Genomic DNA, 22,271 nt, shown 5'->3' on the forward strand with positions numbered 1-22,271 from the left:
ATATAGATTTTGATTGAGTAGGTCTGGGGGTGGCCTAAAATTCTCTGTTATTAACCAGCTCCCAAGTGATACCTAGTCCATGGACTGAACTTGGAGTAGCAAGGTCTTAAGGCATTACTTCCCTCACTTGTCTTGTCTCCTTGACCTGCTTTCCTCCGCCTGTGCCCTATTTCCTTTTTACCTCCTGCCTTCATTTACCTTAAAAAAATTTCCTACCAGAAGTGACCCACAAGCATGAACCAGTGTGTTAGTGATTGTCAAAAGGATGTTTAGGGCTGGGCGTGGTGGCTCACGCCTGTAATCCTAGCACTTTGGGAGGCTGAGGCAGGAGGATTGCTTGAGCCCAGGAGTTTGAGGTTGCAGTGAGCTATGGCAATATTCAGAAAAGATGAAATATTTTCATTAAAACTATTGAATATTTTGGGGAGTTTTTTGTTTGCTCAAATTGCTACTTAACAACAGTGTCAGCTTCAGCTGTCTTTAAGCTTTATGTATATATTTTAAACAGTATCAGATAATTCAGACTTCACTGAACTCTTTGGTATTACCTAGGGATTTCACATTATTTTTAAAGCACAGAAAAGACCAAGAAAAGCCTACTAGAGCAAATTGAATCTAATTTCTTCCTGCGTTGTAAGGTAAGATAAATTGTCAGATGCTCTCTCTAAGTACCCACAGTGCATTAGCATTAGGTTCTGTGAGTTAGGCCTTCCTGAAAGCTGTGATCACAAGCCAGGATGGTGGATCCACTCTACCACTGCAGTATTTCTTGGATCACTTCCCGACAGAGTTATGACTATCCAGCAGCTATCTCTGCCTTGTTACAGTGAGGTATGTCCATGCTTTCATTGATAAGTGAAGCCCAAGATGTTCTGGATTGGCAGATATTTGAGGGTACCACAAAGAACAAGATTTGAGATGGGAATTGTGTGCATATCAAAATTATTGCCTTTCTAGAAATTTTTCTTTTAATATAACTTGACTACGATTATTTGTTTTAAGTCACACTTTTTATATTACTGCAATACCATCAACACAGTATGCGTTCATTTATTTGCAGTTTTCTCTTATTCCTTACTGGCTGCCCCTGATTGTTTCATGGGAGCTGATAAATAGATGACATTCTCCTGGGAAATGTCTACCCCACCCAGCTTCATGTGTAGTAAGGAAAGTTTGCATAGTATCTGCATCAGGTTGTTAATTGAGGCAAGGGACTTACATAGGGTATGACTATCATGTCCCTTGCTGTCGGCTCAATTGTATTTACTTGTTCCTGCCTGCCTGCCTTACTTCCCACCTGCCTTACTTCCTTCCCCCTTTCCCCGCTTTACTCTCTTCCTTCTCTAGCATCCTACAGATCAGACTGCAAACTCTTTTCCTACTGAGACGCCAGGCAGGTAATGGAATGAGCAAGGTGACTGGGCTTCAGAGGAGATGGGCAGTGGTAGAGCCCGAGGGGAACTAGGAAGCTCACACGGGCCTTGTCCCCAGGAGGCAGCTGCTGCCTTGGCCCCTGCCTGTTGTTGCCACTGTGCCCGTGCCATCAGGTTTTGAAACAGGAACTTGCAAATCCTGATTCTGTGTGTGTGTATAAAATTTCTTAATTTAAGACATGGGCATTGACTGTGCCAGCCAACCCCGGCATTTGGTTGCCAGTTTACCTTCAATGTAGAAGATTTGATGATGTGCCCCTGTGTTCCTCACAGGTGTATGTTTTTCTTGTTTTAATGCTATCTTTCCCTCTTGCCTTCACGAATAAGAACAATGATTTTATTCTGATTAGTGCATCGTGATTTATAAAATGCTTTCATATTTACTATCTCTTTTATGTGCCTTAACTATTTAAATTTAATGTAATCTTTATATGTGTGTGCCATGCAGAATCTGAGGATTAGCTTATTTGTATTCTTAATATCTGTCTTTTTGCTTGGACTCAACAATTGCCTTTGTTTGATTGACATTTCCCTTCCATTCCTTTGTACTTCTGTGGATGTCCTTTCATGCTACATTACATAGCAGGGAAATGTGGATGAACACTTCATCCCAGCCCATAAGATCACATTCTTAAATTTATCATTTAATGAACATATTTTTGTTGTCATTGTTGCTGCTGCTATTCTTTTCTGTTGATAGAGCCACTTATATATTCCAGATGACTTCTTATCTTTTGGACCAAAACTGATTATGTGAATGTATGTGTTTCCTTTATTAGTTAATTTTTAAAAATAGTTTATTAAATTATCCTATGCAGGATAATATTGCCCTTCCCCAATCTTCGCGATAAGGAAAAAAGTGGAAGCAGTTGCTTGTGTCTATAGTGAAACCGTGGGAAATTTTTCCCTTTCATCTATTTTATAACCTTTTTAAATCATTTGTATAACTTTTATAATGAAGTAAATATGTTTTGAAATAATAGCCTCTTCTTATTCTTAAGCTCATTAAATCCTTTCCTTGCCTTCATAAGACTAGAAATGCAATCACTTTCTTTCTTCCCATTCTGGTTTTTTACATTATAAAAGTCATAATTGCGATTTTTTGCCTATCTATCTTGACAAATTTTAAACCCACAAAAAAGTTGCAAAGATAAAAAAAATAAATGCCTAAATACTCATCTCCTTGATTTACCAGTTATTAACATTTTATCACAATTTTTGCTCTCCATTTCTGGGTGTGGGTGTGTGTATGAGTGTGTGTATTTGCTGAACCACTACAAATTTTTAAAACTCAAATTGAAATCAAAATGTAAACTACTTTGTAGCTAAAAACTTCAAGAGATAGTGTCCAGTCAATGTCCTTGACAGCTTTTTATAAAGAGCTGCCTTTCATTTCTGTATAGTCTTGTGAGCACCAATATTTGTGTGGATATACAGTGAGGCTCATCTAAGACATGGTGCTTCTAGAACACTGTGCTTCTATTTTAGGCATGAGTTCTCATAATTTTATTATGTATTTGAATTATCAACCAAAAATTGTTCCTCCAAAATGTCAAATGTTATTAACTGCACAATAAGTTCTGATGTAAAAGGAGTCTAACTCAATTTGATAACTTGGAAAATATTATAATAATAATCCTGCTGTATCTCACCACTATCTGAATAATTTTAATCTCCTGCTACAGTGTTGTGGAATATGTCCCAATTGGGTTCAGTAGTATTCTGCAGTAATTGACAAGGCAGTTAGATAGTCCAAGTTCAAATATTGGTGCCCCTACTTACTGTGTGACCTTGGACAAATCATTAAGCCTCTCTAAGAATGTTTTCTCATCTACAGATTGAATGTGGTAACTGTATACATCAAAAAGATAGTTATGATAAAGTGATATATGTAATTCATGGCATACAGTAAGCCTTCAGAAGTTATTATTAATATTGTTTTCATTCTTGTTCACCACATTCAGGGTTTTGGTTATTGTTATAACTTCCATCTGGTCTTCATAACTCCAGCTTCCTCCCATTCTAGCTCATCCTGCTCATCCCCCTGTTGGCACTTGGGTGAAAGGGTCAAAAAACCAGCTTCCTGTTCTGTAAAACTGGCTAGGAATCATGGCCCAAATGGGCTTTAGATGCCTTCCTCCTGAATTAGACCTGATTAGACAGCTTCACGCCTCCACCAAAAGGGCCTGAGTCTGCCCCAGCCTGCACATTTCTCTAATCACTAACATGATTTTGATGTTTCACTGCTCAGAAACCCTCTGTCATTCCCATTCCATACAAAATAAGACCAGATGTCCTCAATAATAGTGGTTGCCTTAATCGAAGTACTTAGTTATGTGCCGGGCATCGTATTACATGTTTTGTATCTATTATTTTATGTTTCTGTTAATTCTTAACATCGTGAGGGAAGGTATTGTTATCCGCCTCCAATTTACAAATAAGAAAACTGAGGCACTGAACTGTTAAGTGACTTCTTGGTCAAAGTAACAGTGTCAGGACGTGATAAATCTGGGAACTGAAGCTGGTCCTGACAACTGCAGAGCCTGCACCTCCTCTTCAGAGCCCTTTATTCTGTCTCTTGGTTACCTAGGTGAGAAAACCTACCCTTCCTTACTTGCTCTCTTCTAATTCACCACCCACACATCAGTCAGTGCTTTCCTCTCTCCCTGAACATTCTATGTCCTTTGAAATCTTTTGCTTTGCTTTTCTTGCCGTTCTGTCTGTACTATATTCTGCCTTTTCTCCATTTATATATATCCTACTTATCCTTTGTGACTGTGGTCCCCAGCAGGGCAGTACATCGGTGCCTGAGCTCCGCCTCCCCCAAACCCCCCACCCCTGTGGAAAATTGTCTCCCATGAAACCGGTCCCTGGTCCCAAAAAGGTTGGGGACTGCTGCCTTATGACCCTGTTCAGATACCACGTCCTCTGTGAAGCCTTCCCTGATTCTGTTCACTCTTCCTCCAAAAACAATTATTCAAATTTATGTTATGTTAGTAATTTGGATAATAGTCACTTTAAAGTCTTTCTGTTCCATTGTATTATTAGTTCTTTGATGGCAGAGACCATGTAATTTTTATCTCTGTATCATCAACCACAAACTGTAGTGCTTTGATGATGCTGATTATTACGATGATTATGAAAATGATGCTTACTATTTATTAAGTACTGCCTTTGTGCCACATACTATGCTAGGTGATTTGTATACATTATCTTGGTTTCACAGACTCCAGGAGGAGACATACTCTTGGAACTTTTGTCTATTTAACTATAAAGTGGAAATGATAACATTCATGATTTTTGTCTAGAGTTCTTAAGAAAGGATGGGGCCAGGATTCACAGTTAGGCCCATCAGATTTTTTTTTAAAATGGTAAAAAATGGCCTTCCCCTTACACTATACTATGTTTGCCTTGCAAAAAGTAAGTATCCAGGAAATATTTGTGGCATTCTATTTTTTTCCACACTAATTTTTCCCATTTCTGAGAAAATATTAACGACGTTTATAGACAAAACTAACAAACGATAAATTCAGGAAATGCTTCAGCCAATTATCCACAACATTTTGTAATTTGTTTTATTCTTAAATACAAATAATGAATCCTATTTTTTTTTAATTTACATTGCCATAAAGTAGCACTTACCAAGTATCATGAACCACAAACTATAGTGGCAATGTAGAATTTTATCCTTCTCAGAAGTTTTTTAAAAAAATGTCTTCTAATCTTGTTAGGGCATGGAATTTGGTTTAGGGTTGGTTAGTCTGGGACTCTGATTTATAGCTGAAAACCTTATAGAGATCTGGTTACAACAAAACCTGTATAATTCAGTGCTTTTGCCTGGATCTCCAGGGCAACATGGGAGTGAGTCTACTGTATGGATAACCACTTAACAATCATTAATAGTAATTCATTGACATCGTCATCAAGTAAGTTCTTTTCCTGCGATGGTCTATTTGGGATTACAACAAAAGAGATTCTAATACTGAATAGAAAGTTGTACAAACTATCCCCTTTTGTGAATACTTCTTAGCCTTCGCAGTCCTATAATAACTAAGTGTTCATATTTTATTTTTAGGGTACTATAAAATTTGATACTCTAACCACATTTTAAAATTCTAATTATCAATGAAGAGTGATAGAAAGAACATGGGCTTTGAGATCCTACTGCATTATCTATTCTAAATGTATGTGGGCATATTATATCACCTCCCTGAAGTCTATTTCCTCATCTAGAAAATGTAATTGGTGATACCTACTTTGCGTAATTATTGTCAACTAGTAGTAATAGTACATGTAAAATTATTAGAATGATACCTGGTACTATTAGTATCATTATAGAAATAAGCCTTACTACTTACTATATTTTGTGTACAAAATAAACTAGCTAAGGACATTACTGGTTAATAATTATTTTTTTATCTACTTTATATATATAAAACTCATTTTAATGTGATCATAGTTTTTAAATACCTAATATGGTTTGTTGTAAGCCATTTAAAAACCAAATCTTTTCCTCTGAAGAAGGGAAAAAGGTCATCCAAAAAACAAGTATTGAGGTCAATGACCACATCTGATTACTGGAAGGGAGAAGAAACAGACTCAGGCGTTTCTGTCCACCCTTTGCTTTCACCCTGCAGAGAGGAGCTGGTTTCGTCTGAGGACCTGCTGGAGTGGCTGAGGCCTTTCTGTGCCGACGACGCCTGGCCCGTGCGGCCCCGCATTCACGTGCTGCAGATTTTGGAGCAGTCATTTCACCTGGCTGAGGAGGACAGCAAGCTCCTCGTGTTCTTTAGAACTGAAGCCATTCTCAAAGCCACTTGGCCCCAAAGACAGGTAAGGAGGTGTCTGACTGAATATTTTTCCTGCTGATAATTAGAGGGTCAGTCCTCGATTACCTTAAACTGCTTTCAACTGAATAATCAGCTTGGTAATGCAAATTTTCCAATATGTTTATCAATCCAGCTATTTAGTGATTGAATGTATGCAAAAACGTTTGTTTTTCCGTATGTTTGAACATGCATCTGCATGATAGATGATGTCTCCCTCACCAAACATGTGTATGTCATTTTTCTCCTCACGGGAGCTAGGATGGTTCACAGTATCAGTTAATTGCAGTAGCTCACCCTTTCCCAGGAAAAATGCAGATTTGAATTGAAATGCAGTGTGCAGTTTAGCTGATTCATTTCTTCCGTGCTCTACTCAGGTACTAAAATGCCCCCCAACCCTTTCTCCTCTATATTCAGGTGGACATAATGTGGCAAAGACACAAGATCTTAGATTTCTCCATACCGTCGTCCTTCAAGGCTCACTCATTCCATCTTCTCTCTGAAACCTTCCCTGGCCATTGCCGGCTCAATTGAACCTTGAATTCCACATATTTGAGCTTTAGTTATTTATTATGATTATTAAAAGTTTTGCCTCCTCACCTCCATGAAAACTCTGAAGCCCTGGAGGATGTACTTACCATCTTTCGAATCCAAATCCCTCTAAATATCCTGTGCACATATTCAGAGCTTAAATACTTGTTGATTGAGTAAATGGAAATGCTAATTCCTATATCAAAGAAATGTGGTAGCTGTTGAAGTTTGGCTTAAATTCTAAATTGATGCATCCTAAGGACGTGGAGTCCAGGCGTCAGGAACCTCAGTCAAGTGCTTGAGCGTGCAGAGTGCGCCATCACGGCGATACAGGTTAGAAACCAGGACTTCCCAGATAATCTCAACTGCAAAAGAGTTTCCCGGGAGTCTGACTCCAGCTCCGTCTACCTTCTAATTTTAAAGCTTTGTTTCTAATTTATGTCCCTATTACTACATCTAAAGAACAATGAATTTCTTTTGTTTAAAAAAATGAATCAAATATTAAGAATATCTTGGTGCTCATCGCAGAGCATCTTCATAATTATTATCTTATATATTCTTATTTCCATCGTGAGACAAATAGGTAAATACTGTTGTTTACTATTAAGAATTAGAGAAATTGAGATCCAGAAAAGACGGATCTATCAAAGATTCTCTAGTTTTGCCAAATTGCTGAAATAGATGGCAATAAAAAAGTCACTACTGTGTGAATGATACTCTCTCTGAAGCACTGTGACCTTACCAACCAGCATGTTGCAGTCTCAACACTTGGCTTTGAATTACATCAGAAGACCACTTGCTGCCTCTTTAAAGAGCAGTCTAGGAACGCAGAGGTGATAGGCTGTAAAATATCTTCCAGGTATGTGACGTAGAAGTTAGAGGTGTGCTGTTTCCAGCAAACGTGAAGGTTTTAGCATCCCTGAGGTAGACCCTAAATTAGATCATGTTATTTTTGCCATGTGGAACTTTAGGTTCTGCCTGGTCCTGAAGTAAATGAACATGACTACGGTCATGTACTTTCCCGACACAACCTTCACTTTTCAAGTCCTCAGCCTTGCTCAATTTCTTCACCTTCCTTGACTGCAGGAGCCTGCTGGGATGATGAGGCTGGTGTTTCTGGTTGGAGCCTCACTTTATGTTATGTCAGATCTATATCCTGAAAATATTACAACACAGTGTGGAAGCCAGGAAAAGAGGAAAACATTCATCTTATCTGTCATGTGGAAACACTAGAGCACATACTTTGATATTTGGGCCCAAGCTCCTTATACGTAATATAAGTGTGACTGCTGTTTCTTCTTTTAAGCTTTTCTCAATGTTCCAGTTACTCAAAGAACAAGTTGTAACTTTTATACAATAAGATTTTAATGATTTCTGAATATTTCTGAAATTATAGTTCCTTTATAGCTTAACTTTTTCTAAAAACAAGACTTAAGGCAGCTTAGCCTCTGTTATTAAGATTCCTTTTTCATGCACTTTCCTAAATGAACTTGACTTTATAGCTATGAGTGCGAACTGTTTTCTCTCACTTGCCGAGTCTGTGTGCAAGGCCACATTTCATCAGTATTTCCTCTGTGGTGCGGCAAACTTTTTCAGGTCCTCTAGGAAATCTCTCTCCCGGAAGTCCCTGAATGACTAGCAAAAGTTGTGTCACGTCCTCCTCACCCTTTTTATTTTCTCTCTCCTCTACTTTCCACTTGTGTAAGAGGGATTTCCTTGTTCTTGGCTACTTAATGATCTAGGTTTTTAAATATAGTATTTGGTAGTAGAAATAAGAAAGCTATCATACTGGTTTAATGATGCTATTAATCGACAGTCTCCTCCCAGAAATAAATCAGTGTCTCTCCCTCCTCCTTTAGAAATTAAATATTCTGTGTCTGCCTGGCATTGCTGATTCAAATCTATACTGAAGGACGAGTGAATTTTATGGGGGAATTATGTCTTATGTAATAATTGTAAATAACTTCTTCTTACTTAGAGAATGAATGCAGAAAAATTATGAGCTTCGAATGGAAGCACCAACAACTTCTGGAATTTTACAGAACTATGTCCATAGTTTAAATTATCTCTTAAATTATTGTTTTCTAAAAACTGTGCTACCTTTCACTGGAGCAGTAGAAAGATCAGGGCACTGGTAGACAAATACATGTGTGTGTCTCCACCTTCCCTCTACCACGAGTTTTATAATCAATCCTGGGGAAGATTCTTACCCTGTGTTCCTTGGCTACTTCGTGTGTAAAATGAAACCTTGAACTGGAGGAGCTAGAGGAGAGTGTGCTCACCTCTTCTGTCATTTCCTCCACACACATTAAACTGTCTTCTTCACCTCCACATCCCAGACTCCCAGAAGATCCTGAGGTGTTGACAGGATGGGCTCTCGTTTTCTTCACTTTCTTCCTGTCCCCTTCTTCATTCTCAGAGGCACTTTAGGTAACATGAAGGATGGAGACAGGTTCTTACAGAGTGAGAATAAGAATAGATAATGATATTGCAATGTTCAATTACCACAAAATGTGGGACTGCTACCTTCACTGTGGCTGGTAATCCTCTTAGGCAGACTTCGCATACATCAAAGAGGGACTTAATATTTAATTATCCTCGAGGTGCCCAAAGTAGTGGCCCCACAGATCAATGTGTTGCTGGGAAACCAGCCAGCTCCTGCAAAATTAAACGCAGAGTCTGTGTTGCCTGCCACCTCATTGGCTCTCCGAGAGACAGCAATTTCTAGTTTTCTAATGACTAGTTAATAGAATTAAAAATGCAGAGGCCCTCACTCTTCAACAGCTTGAGAGGCTTTCGTTTCCGCCGCAGAAACATGCCCCAGCCTGGGGTGGGAGGGAGGACGAGACGGACATGAAGGGGAGGCGGAGAGGATGACTGTACCGTGTTAATCCCCTCGGTACCGTTTATCTGACTTTTTCAGCTTTTGTAATTTTCTAGTTAACTGGTGCATGAAAAATATGGTAAAAATACTGATGTTTCCTTAAAAAATCCCGTACCTCATCATCTCAAACTTTTTCCCCCATTTTTGTGTAAAAGAGAACATGTGGCTTAGAGTTTCGCCTTTTAAAATTTTAGTACGTCTGAATTTGTGGCTGTGAGTGATCACCAAAAGAATTAGTTTAAGACAACTTCTAATCTCATTACAAATTCATGGATTTTGCCTACTTTGGAATGTAAAGGCACATATTAACCCTTCTCTTCGGAAACCAGTTTGAGTATATTTGCCAAAACATTAACAAAACATGCACTTCTCTGTCAGATGGAGCTCAGAAAACAGTGACAAAAGTCCAGTATGCAAAGGTACATTTAGTTCCTTATGAATAATTTACCATTACCTTAAATGTCTTGAAAGCTAATGACATGGGATGCTTAACCAAATATAGGGTAATACTTGATGTTAAAAACATGTGTGCTCACATACATATACTATATCCCCAATAGCTGTGAAATCACAGATTCCTAGAACTAGAAGAGACTTTCAAACACATCCACTTCAGTAGTCAATGTTTTATAGAAAAGGATATAGATTTCCAGAAAGGAGAAATTACTTCCTCAAATTTTAGCTTAAATGTCACCTTTTCTAAAACAACTACGCAGCCCAAATTAACCACTCAGTCACAATCTATTTTATTGCTGTCTTAATTCTCTACAAATCTCTTACCACTATCTTCTAACTTCTTCCTACGTATCCCTGTGCTTGTCTATTTATTATGTGACATCTTTCTTCTTCTGTTAGGATATACATTCCATGAAAACAAGGTTCGCAGAGACACTCAGTAAATATTTGTTGAATAAATGAATATTAAATCTTAAAAACTTGTCCAAGGTCACCCTTAAAATGGCAGGGTCAGGACTCCTGACTTTCAGTCTGATGTTTCTGTCATTAATGATGAGGGATTAGATTGTTCTGCTTCCTCTTGATATGCAAGCAAAATGATTTGCTTGGAATAATGGGAAGATTTTCTTACAGAGCGGCCTGGTGTTTTTAGATTGATACTGTTTTATATTGGTTTGCCATACTTTGCTGACAGTGATTTCTGACCAGCCAGTTGCTTCTCATGTGGAAGCAAACAAGACAGAAGCATGTTGGTCCAGATATGAGCAAGAGATTTGAAATGCTGGAAAAGAATTCCATGTGCCTTTTATCCCCAAGATATTAAAATTGAGAAAGCATCCATATTAATTACTCCTGAAAATCTTTAGAGATGTTGGGAGTCTCCCTTTATGAATAACAGGTGCTTTCCCTTAAAGATTTGCTGTCTCACCACTGGGCATCATTGGGGGAAGAAGAGGGGACCTTAGAATGTGTCCTATATGTACGTTAATCTTTAAAAGTCTCTTACAAAGTAGTTATCATCTTCTCTATTTTAGATGAGGTCATGTGACCAATTTAAGGTGACACTTGGTACTCAAACCCAGTTCTGTCTGACCCTAAAGCCTGTGTTCTTGGCCCTATACTACACTTCTTCCCATGTGCCAGGGAAATATATTTGAGTAGCACTAGATTGCAAAAAGTATGGCCTTTTCTTTTCCCACTGTGACTTTATATGGATTGAATTTGATCAGACATGAGATATCAGGAGTTTGAAAGAGAGCAGAAGCCTTAGCCTTGTCTCAGTATACATCATAGGGTATATGTTCACTGCTGCTTCATTAAAATATGGAAAAATGCTATGCCTAACAACTATTGTTTGAACAAAGCAATATGTGAAATATCCATCAAGCATAGATTATGTGCCATGCACTACGCTATACTCTAGGGATAGAGAAATAGGCAAGGCAATTGTTAGTGAAGTGTTTGGGCTCTGCAGCCACATAGACATGGATTCAAATCCCAATTTCACCACACATTAGCTCTGTGAACTTGGAAAAGTTAGTAAATCTCTTACAACCTCAGTTTCCTTGTCTATAAAATGTAAATAATATACAATTGTCGTAAGGATTAAATGGGATGATCCATGTAAAGCTCTAATTCCAGTCCAGGTAAGTAGACCTCATTGGTGTAGGGCCTCCACGTTGGCAGAGAACACAGACCTGTGAACAAAGAATTAAACACCCTAAAGTGTTTAGGTGCCGTGAGAGAAGTCTGCACAGTGCACGGGGGTCAGCGAGGGCACGGAGCTGTTCTGCCTGGAGACGGTGTGGAAAGACTGCTCTGAGGAGGTGATACCCGAACCAAGGTCAGCACAGCTGGTGAATGGTGTGAAGACAAGAACCAGCAGGAGGTGAAAGTGGGAAGAAGGAAGCCAGACTATGGGCACCTCAAGTGTTGTGCTCAGGGTTTACCTTGATGGTGCTAAGGCACACGGAAGGGTGTTGCCAAGGAAGCGACACGATCAGATTTGTGTTTGGGGAAGATCCCTCTGACGTCTGCATAAATGACAGACTTGAAGGACTCTGCTGAAGAGTTACCAGAGGACAAAGGTGGTGGTCTTGTTGCCTGAACTTGGCCCTGAACTTGGTAATAGCAGTGAATGTAAAAGAGGGTAGAGAAGAGAGCTGAAGTAATTTCAGATTTACCAAAAAGTTGCATAAATTCCACAAAGAATTCTATATACTTTTTATTCAGATTCACCAAGTATTAATATTTCAGATAATGTAAACTACCATTGATACAATACTGTTACCATAATCTAATTTACACCTAATTCAGATATTGTCAATTGTGCCACTAATGTCCTTTTTCTGTTCCATAGTCCGTCCGCATCTAATTCAGGTCACACATTGTATCTAATTGTCATGTCTCTTTAGTCTCCTTGGTCTGGAACAGTTCCTAGGTCTTGTTTGTTGTTGTTGTCTTTTGTGATCTTGACATTTTAAATAAGTATTGGCCAAATTATTTTGTAAAATGTTCCCTCGGTTTGACGTCGTCCTGTATTCAAGTTTTGCATTTTCGGTAAGAATACCACAGAAGCGATGTTGTGTTCTTCTCAGTGCCTTATATCAGGAAGTATGTAGTGTTGATTTGTTCCATTACTGGTAATGTTAACTTTGATCACTTGAGTGAGTTGGTATCATCATATTTCTTCTTTGTAAAATTATCATTTTCCCCTTTTAAATTAGTAACTATCTTCTGGGGAGATATTTTGAGATTGTGTAACTATTCTGATTCTCACTATACTTTCATCTCTAATTTTATTGCCTGAGATAATTATTACTGCAGTATTTGCCAAATGGAGTTTTTTTCCTATCATTTGTTTCCCTCCACCACCATATATTTATTTATTCAGTTATTTGTTTCTATAAGTATGAGCTCAAGGATTCTCATTTTGTTCTATGGTTGTAATCCATTACTTTCATTATTTATTTTTTGCTCAAATTATTTCAGATTTGGCCTTTGGAGGTTCCCTTCAAGTTTTTTCCTTTTGATGTATACCCATCATTTCTGGAGTACTTTACTTTCTGGCAACCACACAAAGTTTGGGAGTCCTCTTGCACTTTTTCTACTCAGCTCTAGATTCAACCATTAATTTCAAAAAGCCTTGGCTCATTTTATTGAAAAATAGTATTTAGAAGCCAACACTTATGGGCTGGGTGTGCTCATTGATAGTGTGGTGTTATAGCTTCTAGATCCTCTTAAGGAGACAGAATTGGGAAATGTATGTGAGCATACACATATCTACATCTGTTTCTGTGTTCATCTGTATACACATTAAAGATCATAAGTTCATAGATGCTTCTAATTTCAGTCCAATGCCACAGAGTTCATTCAAGCCTTACCCCTTTTCTTATTTGTAAACACCCCTCTCTGTTAATGAGAAACTTGAGTCTCATTATCCGTAATATATTTACATATTTACTCAATCCTAGAGTACACATAATTTGTAATTACTAGCTACAATATAATATTTTTGTAGAGCTCTTTCTGTCTTTAGCCTTAAAGTAATAACACTAAAAAATGTGTTTTTTCAAGGTTACTTAAGTCTTCTTTCCCTCCCCTCCCCTCCCCTCCCCTCTCCCCCCCTCTCCCCTCTCCTCTCCCACACACACACACACACACACACACACACCACCTTCAATGTAATTATCTTACTCACTTATAGTACAATTAGGCTCACTTTTTTCTATTTGTATGGTTTGCCTCATTCTTGTTTATTTTAATTGTTTATCCTTTTTTGAATATGTGAAACATTAACATGGAATATAAAAGATTATTCTCTTGGATTTAGTGTTTTTTTTTTTTCTTTTTTACTTATGGTATTTTGAAGTTTGGACTTTCTAAATCTATAACTGCTGAGTATATGGATTTTGTGTAATTTTAATTGTTGCTGTTCTGTTTTGTTTTTGGAGAATATATAGGTAGAAACATAAATCATTGTTTGCCATTTTCTTCTGCTATCTGGAAGTTTCTCTGGATAACTTCTAACTGGAATAAAAAATCAAAGTCAAAATGAAAACTTTGAGAGCTACAGCGAAAACCTATTTTCCCTTAAGCTGAGAAGATGCTACATGTACTGTTAATTTTCATGTTTTTGAGGGCCTTCCATGGCCTGAATGTAGGTTTTGTACATATAACATTTCATTTAAATGTCATAATATCCCTATGTCATATCCCTCTGACATATGTGATCTTGTGACTCCATCATCACATGAGGAAACAGGCTCAGAGTGGTTATTTGTACAATGTCCCAGTGCTAAAATGTGGCAGAATGATATATAATAATGAGCTATCAATACTGGTAGCTACCATAATAGCTCAGTGTTAACTCAGTGTTAGACACCTATAAAAGTGTGTGTGTCTGTATTTTATGTTATGTTATACATTCTATTATATTATATTATTCTCAAAGTAAACTAATAGGTATTATTACCTTATTTTTACATCTGAAAGTACTGAGGCTCAGAGAGGCATTTTTACATGATCACACAGCTATTAAGTGACAGGACCGAAATCCAAATCTGAATCTGAATGATCCACTACAGTGAAAAAATTTCCAGCTCTATTTCAATTAATACTTTATCAAGTTTGACTAAAAAACTAAGTGTGGCCTTAAGAAGTCAGCTTCAATAGCAGCAGCTCTTTAAAATAAGCATGCATATATTTATAGGGGCTCATATGGCATGATTGATTATTTATCTTAGAGCAAAAATTTATAAAGCAAAATCTTTGCTTTTCTTATTTTAACACAAAGTATTCTCCCTATCGTATGTTTCATCTTATAAGTGCTTTGTAAAATATCATATTTAGCCATGTGAAAATATATATTGTGTATGAAAGTGAGAATACCACTTATGAGGAGTGATTTTGGCATGTTTTATTATGTAATTTCTGTGTTTGGAACTATAACAAAATAAGTAGGGATGCTGCAAAGAATGGCTCGGAATTGCACTTTTGGGCCTCTTCTGCATGTTTATGTGCCCACAGATGTGTGGAAACCGCTTGGGAACCTACATGCCTGTTCTTTCATTGGGTGTCCCCCATCCCAAAGTTGTGTCTGCAGTACCCTAGAAGAGACTTCTTATGGCAATTGAGAACCATTTATTCTCAAGCGACTTACAAACAGGCACTCACTGTCCTACTGTACCTTAGGAGAGAAGCAGAGGCTTAAAGTTTTAGCTCATCACCAGACCTCAACCAAAAAAAATAGGAAAGAGCTCATTCCCTCATTTCTTTATTCCTTATCAGAATGCTCTTCCTATGTGGTAGACAATTCTCACCTGAGCATGGGTTAGGGATGGTTGTTTGACCCTTCAGACTGTCTCCAAAACAGATTTTGCCTTTATTATAAGCTGTGCAAGGTTAAGTGTTTATGAAATTCTCTCAATATCTATATCTGTTTTTAGTTCTATAGAAATGGGAAAATCTGCCAGAAAATAGCACCTTACTTTTTGATGTTTAAACTGTAGTGTTATTTCCATAATTTTATATTTTCTATTTAGTAAAATCTATAAATACCCAGAAATGGAAACAATAATAATTAATATTTTCTTGTCCAATAGTAATACTATAATTAGTAGTAATAACTAATAGTAATAATGCTATTTATTGAGTATTTACTATATGCTTGCCACTGGTCTATGAACTCCTCAGTTCAGCAGGGAATGTTGCTAGTCAACAGCTGAGGATGAGTTTTGGTCATCTCAAAATTCCCTTCCCTGGACAACTGATTAGATCCAGTGGACACAGCAGGCGGCATTGGCCACCTGAAACCTTACAAAAGGAGTGGCTTTAACAGTCTAGTATTGGTCGAGATCACCTCTTACCTTTTTATATTTCTGTATATCTGTTGAAGCTGGCTTGTTTGTTTATTTTATATTTTGAAGCCCTGCATACAAAGACATTTCAATATGACTTTATTGTGTTCACAAAAGGATTTGCAGTTACTTTGCTACTTTAAATCAAGTGTCTTCACATGAGTCTCTTAAAAGCAAGCTAACAGCTTACCAACTCTTATGGAAGATAAGAACATGGTGGTTAATATCATGACTACCAGTAATAATCCTCTGTTTGCAATTATTTTCCATTTATAAAGTGATTTTATATGCATTAATACCTATTTCAAATTTGTAAATATCTGAAGACAAAAGAAGCTACTGTCAATACATGTAGATTCGTATTTCAGGAGAGATACCTTAATTTAAGATATTTGTGTTCACTTTTAGCAGCCACAGAGAAATTTAAGGTTAAAACTGTCTTCAACTGAGAATCAGTGACTTAGTGCATTTTTTCAAGGACACCAGCTCTGTGTCTGATAAGGAGGCTGTAGCTATTTGACAAATTGACTTACAACAAGGGCTAAAGTCACCTAATTCAATGAGGAGAGAAGCAGCGTTTTGAGAAACAAAAGGGAAAAAGATATTCTTATGTTTGAGTCACATTTGGATTTTTCCCTTTAAGATCCTAGGGTATTTAGTTAGTCGGGTCAGTGTGGAATACTCACTAGCTATACAGGTACCTGTGAAATGCTGGACATTTTCACCTCTGGGATTTTGTTTGATACTCACTGGGGAAGAAACAGGGATGTTAAAAGAAGTATATGCTACTTTCTTGTTCATTGGGGAAAAGGACAAAGTAAAATAAAATGTAGTAAAAAAGAATAGCAATTTTGATCAAGTTTATTTTCGTAACCTGTGGAAGTCATTTCAAATACCATCTTTATTGCACAAATAAATGTGGTTTTAAAACAGATAAAGTTAACCCACAATTTCATTTCCCTAAAACAGCCATTGTTTTTTGTATTATATTTTTTCCTGTCCTGTCTAGTCTGTAGACATAATTATTAGAAGGGATCCTAGCACAGATTTTGCTTTCTGCTTTTTTTACATTTGGCACATAATGTGGGGGATAATATAAATAATACCTATCATTTATTATGTGCCAATCTCTTTGTTTCATTCCCATTACCTTATTTAATATTCACAACCATCATATAAGTATGTGTTATCTGTGCCTTATGGAAGGGAAAACTAAGCCTCAAAAAAGGTCAGTAATATCTCCAAAATAAATATTTTTCTGTAGCACTTTGACTTCATCATCACTTTTTGAAAGCTGAATATTTAATAAAATTGACCTTTTATCATTTATTTTACAATCCTTTCGTGAGGTATGTTGAAGCATTTGATAAAGCACCTAAAGTTAATTTTTCTTCCATGTTAAGATATGTTCCATAGTCATTTCATAGTGTAACTGTTTGGAGACTCATGTTAACTCTCTGTACTTGTCATATTTTATGAAAATATTTACATACTTAGGATATATATTTTATACGGATTATACTGCTTCCTAGACAAGAAAGAATTTGATTCTTTCCTAGCTTTACATGCATGTTGAGCCAGGTGCCTTATCTTCAGGTATTTTAGGGAATTTAGATTCCCGTGATATTCATACTAATTGCATGTTCTCACAGCTCACATAAGCCTCTGAGACCCATTTGTTTTAACTTTTGTGATATCAGGGCAATACTTCCTTTCCTAATTATTTTTCATGTAATTTATTAGATTTATGACATAGTGATTTTTTTCAACTTAAGGTTGTACAATTTTTCTAACTCTTAGTGAGCAACATTACTAGATATAGTATGCAAATATATTGGGCCAAAGCTATCTTCTAAAAAGTAGGTGGATAAAATCATTATTTTTATTGTACTATTTATGTAAGAAATGTATATTGATTATTTGCTGTGCTTCATATTCTCTGCTGACCACTAGGATTTAACTACAGCTGAATTTTTAGCACTGAAAATATGGAGGCATTTTTGTTAAAATTAGAAACAAAACAAGAGGGCCCGATATCATTACTTTTGTCATTGTTCTTCCAGTCCTGGTCAGTGTAGTAAGAAAAGAAACAGAAATAGGGTTTATAACTTTTTGAAAAGTCAAAATTGCCATTTTTTAATTATAGATTATATCATTCTAACTTCTAGAAAACCCAAAGAAAATACTAAAAATGACTAGAATTAATAAAGAGAACGTATTAAAAAGGCTAACTAAATGATAAAAGAATACATGTAACAATATATATGAAAATAATTCATGTAAGTCCTTGGTATAGGGCTTATGAGTAAATATGAGTCTACTTACATTTTAACACTTGGTTTGTCATCTTTTTCTCAAATAAATTTTAGAGTAAACATTGCTATTCAAAGGAAAATGTGCTAGCCCTCATCATCCAGAAGGCCAGGTTTAGGAACCTTTATTTAATACTATTAAGATAGGCTAGTGTTACACTGTTCCTCAGTGGGGTGAATTATATTAATAAACATATCTAGAAGCTATTGGGAAACAGTTCTCCATGGATCTCTCACAAGTCAGCAAGTCTTACAAGCAGAGGCACTATCTTTGTTCTAGACAATCTTTAGTATAGCAAAAAGCGCTGGAAAATAAAGATAGTATCTCCCTTGGACCAAAGAGTAGGTACGCTTACTGTCCTGAATAACAAATTCGTATTCCCTAGGCTTAGGGTTCTTCAGTAACATAACCCACTCTGTGTCCATGTCACTAGCCGTCTGTACCATCCATGGGACTTGGGACTTGGAGAACTGACATAAGAAAATACTGATACTCTGGCTATTTCTATTGCTGTCTCTGACCTGGGAGTCTCTCTTGTCTTCTGCCAGAAACCATTAAACTATGTCAGGCTAGCTTGTTAACTTGTCAGTAGGATAAAATCTTCACAGTTCTTAAAAAAGGCTTTCGTTCTTAATGTGTGTCCTTCAAAATTAACTGCAGGGTCTTGACCCAAAGGACTGATTACAAGGCACAGAGGAAAGGATCTCTTCCCATCCTTTCTTATAAGCATGTAATACCTGGAAGTTAACTTTATGTTCAGGAATGAGGTTGGCCTGGAGGAGAAGTTGTGTAGTAACTTTCTTTCTCAGAAGTCTGAAATCTCTTACTTTGCTTTAAGCAGGGGAGATAAGCCGTAACTGTTACTATTTTAAGGAAGAACTGAACTAAAATTCTTGATATAACACAGACAACAAAACATTTCAGAAAAGTTTTCAGTGTGGAGGAAGGAAGTCAGCAGATCCTTGGAAGCTACCAATGTCAAGTGCAGGAAAAGAACATTTATTGAATACCCAGCAAAATGCTTGATGCTCTCCATGATTTACCTCATGTAATTTTTCTAGTAACCTTGTAAAAGAGTTCTTCCCGCACCCTGCCATATGATTGTTGGAGGCTCAGATATGTGTAAAGTCACCCAGCTAGTGAGTACTTTAGTAGAAATTCAAACTTACCACCCCTGCTTCAGTAAATATCAGAGCTTTGGGAGATCTTTAGAATCCCCACCTCTACTAACCCCCTGACTCCATTTCAGATTCAAGCAAAAAGAGACTTTCTAAGATCTGTAAAAGAAAAATGCAAAGGTCTTTCGTGTTAGTTGGTTACCTTGATGGATGTCTTGTATCTGGGTATTTCTTAGTGTTAACTTTACCAATTGAATATGGTATCTTATATAGTGAACATTTTCTTTATTTCTACCCTGACCACTCATGAAAATTTTTAAAAATTTTTTGCATAATATCCTATTTCCTTTCACATTTTCTCCTTTCAAATATCTAGAAGAAATCTTAGCATCCCTTAGATGTATTGGATCTGATTATGCCCATTTCCCTTAAATTCTTACTTCTTCCCATTAAAATCCCTCCTATATCAAAGTTGTTTCTTCTATTAAAAATGATCTTTGGATAATAGATTTCTTATTTGATTTCTGGGCTAAATAGATATAAGAAGTTCAGTATCTAATATAGTGACTGGCACATAGTAGGCATGAAAAAATATTAGTTCTCTACCTTTCTCTTAGCTTTTCAAGGGGCATCTCTTGAGATGTCTTTTCATTCTTTTAAGTTTTCTCCCTCGCCTGCTAACTCAGAGGGACTGAAGTCAATATTCAAAATGTTATGAACAGACGTGGTGTTCCTAAGCAGTTAGCTGCCTTCCTGTTCTGGCCCTGGCATATTTCCTTTACCATATCCTCCACATTTCACCTGCACTTACCATGAAGTGCTACTCAGAACCCCTCCATTGACTCTCCTCATCTTTCCGCAATCTTCTCTTTTCTCCCTCACCTCTGCATATCCAAATCCTAGTCTTGCTTCAAATCCTTTCTTGTGTGCCACCCTGTCCACTTTCCTGATCTCCTGAGCTCAAGTTAACTTTTTTTTACAGCACTGTAAACTATATGTTTCTTAAGACCTTTGTCAAATTGAAAGCCTTCTTAACTACCACATGGGTGAATTACTCAAGTGTATTGAAGTAGAAATCATAAAATATGATATATTCATGCCTTAAACTTTTGTGTGGAACTAAAAATATAAATGAGCATTCATTTGCCAAATATTTACTGTAAATATCCAAGTTACAATGCTTGTAGAGTAACTAACACTTCCTTCTTGTGATTTTATGTGACTATCTATATGAAGAGAACAAAAATGTCTACTTATTATAGGTTCATTTTTATACATCTCACAATATATGAAGGCAACTGATTTCTCCAAACTGATGTTCATAATTTACTTCTCATGGAAAATGCCCTTCCCTTCAAATCATATCTGTATGTATCCAGTAAAACAATTGCAAACCCAAGCAAAACTAGAAGGGAATATGGAAAACATTTGACTTTTTTATTCCAGACACTGAGTTGAATTGAGAGGGATGTTTGAGAGAGGGATAACTCAGAGTGTTGTAGTCAGAGATTTGTGGTCACCTGAAGAAACACATTAAGTCCTGTGTTTAAGGACTTAGCAGGTCAAAGTAGGCAATGGGCAAGTCAGAGGTTAGGAACATAGTAATAGGAGGAAGCACCATTACAAGAGTAGATTGGGGCAAGATGTTTAGAACCGAAGCTGAGTATAACAAGTGAGGGCTAGAATTTCTCTTTCAATGTGTGGTATAAGGTAGGGAGCTCCTTATAGGAGCCATTCAGGATTATGATTTTTTGACTTTATGATGGGTTTATTGGTATATTAAATGCATTTTCAACTTACAGTATCTCTGACATATGTTTATAGGGACATTATAAGTTGAGGAGTATCTGTATATCTATTATATCAGGATTTGTCTCCATGAATTCTCACAAGTTGAATTGATTATCTTTCTGATCCTTCTTAATTCCTTCTTTTATCATTTCCTTTCTGGTTGAAGAACTTCCTTTAGCCAGTCTTTAAGATAAGGGCTATTAGTGACAGATTCTTTTAATTTTCCTTCTGCTGAGAATGTTTTTATTTTTTATATCCCTTTTCTTCCTGAAAGACAGTTTTGCCAGATGTAGAATCTGTAGTTAACAGTTCTTTTCTTTCATCACTTGAAAAAACATGCCACTTCCTCTGGCTTCCATGGTTTCAGATAAGAAATCCATTATTATTCTAATTGGTGTTGCCCTGTAGAAGATATGTCATTCTCCCAGTCTTTCAGAATTTTTTCTTCTGTCTCTCAATTTCAAGTTTAATTATGATGAGCATGGATTTCTTTGCGTTTATCCTGTTTGGGGTTAACTTAGCTTCTGGGATCTGTAGGTTTGTGTCTCCCATCACCTTTGGGATGTTTTTAGATATTATTTCCTAAAATATCTTTCAGCTTCACCCTTTCTCCTTTTCCTCTGAGATTCTGATGGAAAATGAGCCTACCTGAGTTTGAGCTCTCTTCTGCTTCTGGATCAGGAGTTGGGAAATACTAGGCCTGGGTGGACTTTTTGGGGGGGTGGGAGACACAAGACATTCTGCTACCATGCTGTTCCTTCAGACCTGGAGTTCCAAACTTGTTTACTTTCTTTTTACCAGCCTTCAGAGTTTTCCTTTCATTGTCTTTTTTATTATTTCCATGGTTTATAGTTGTACTTAATAGAGAGGAGTAAGGAAAAATGAGTAAGCCATCTTGTCCAGACTGGGAGCCCTTGACATATGTTTATCTTATCTTTTATTTTTCTTTACACATAAATTTGTTTTGAATTTTGATTATCAGAATTTACTGCAGAAAACCTTAAAATGACAAGATGAAGTAGATAATTTTAACATTCTTTTTTAAAGATATTTTAATATGT

The 22,271-nt window shown here is 36.8% G+C and overlaps 1 protein-coding gene across 3 annotated transcripts in view; it reads left to right on the top strand.

Moving 5' to 3' along the window:
• The window catches only part of NBAS (NBAS subunit of NRZ tethering complex), a 325,219-nt gene that overhangs the window by 278,717 nt on the left and 24,231 nt on the right, over positions 1-22,271 (top strand). For 2 of the 3 annotated variants that reach the window (XM_069494000.1, XM_069493999.1), the window contains exon 48: positions 6,071-6,266. The exons of the other annotated variant lie outside the window; for it this stretch is intronic. In XM_069494000.1, coding sequence (XP_069350101.1) covers positions 6,071-6,266 — 196 coding nt within the window. The remainder of the gene's footprint in view (positions 1-6,070; positions 6,267-22,271) is intronic. 3 annotated transcript variants of the gene reach the window in all.

The sequence above is a fragment of the Eulemur rufifrons genome, chromosome 19 (assembly GCF_041146395.1).
Source record: "Eulemur rufifrons isolate Redbay chromosome 19, OSU_ERuf_1, whole genome shotgun sequence".
Taxonomy (NCBI): domain Eukaryota; kingdom Metazoa; phylum Chordata; class Mammalia; order Primates; family Lemuridae; genus Eulemur; species Eulemur rufifrons.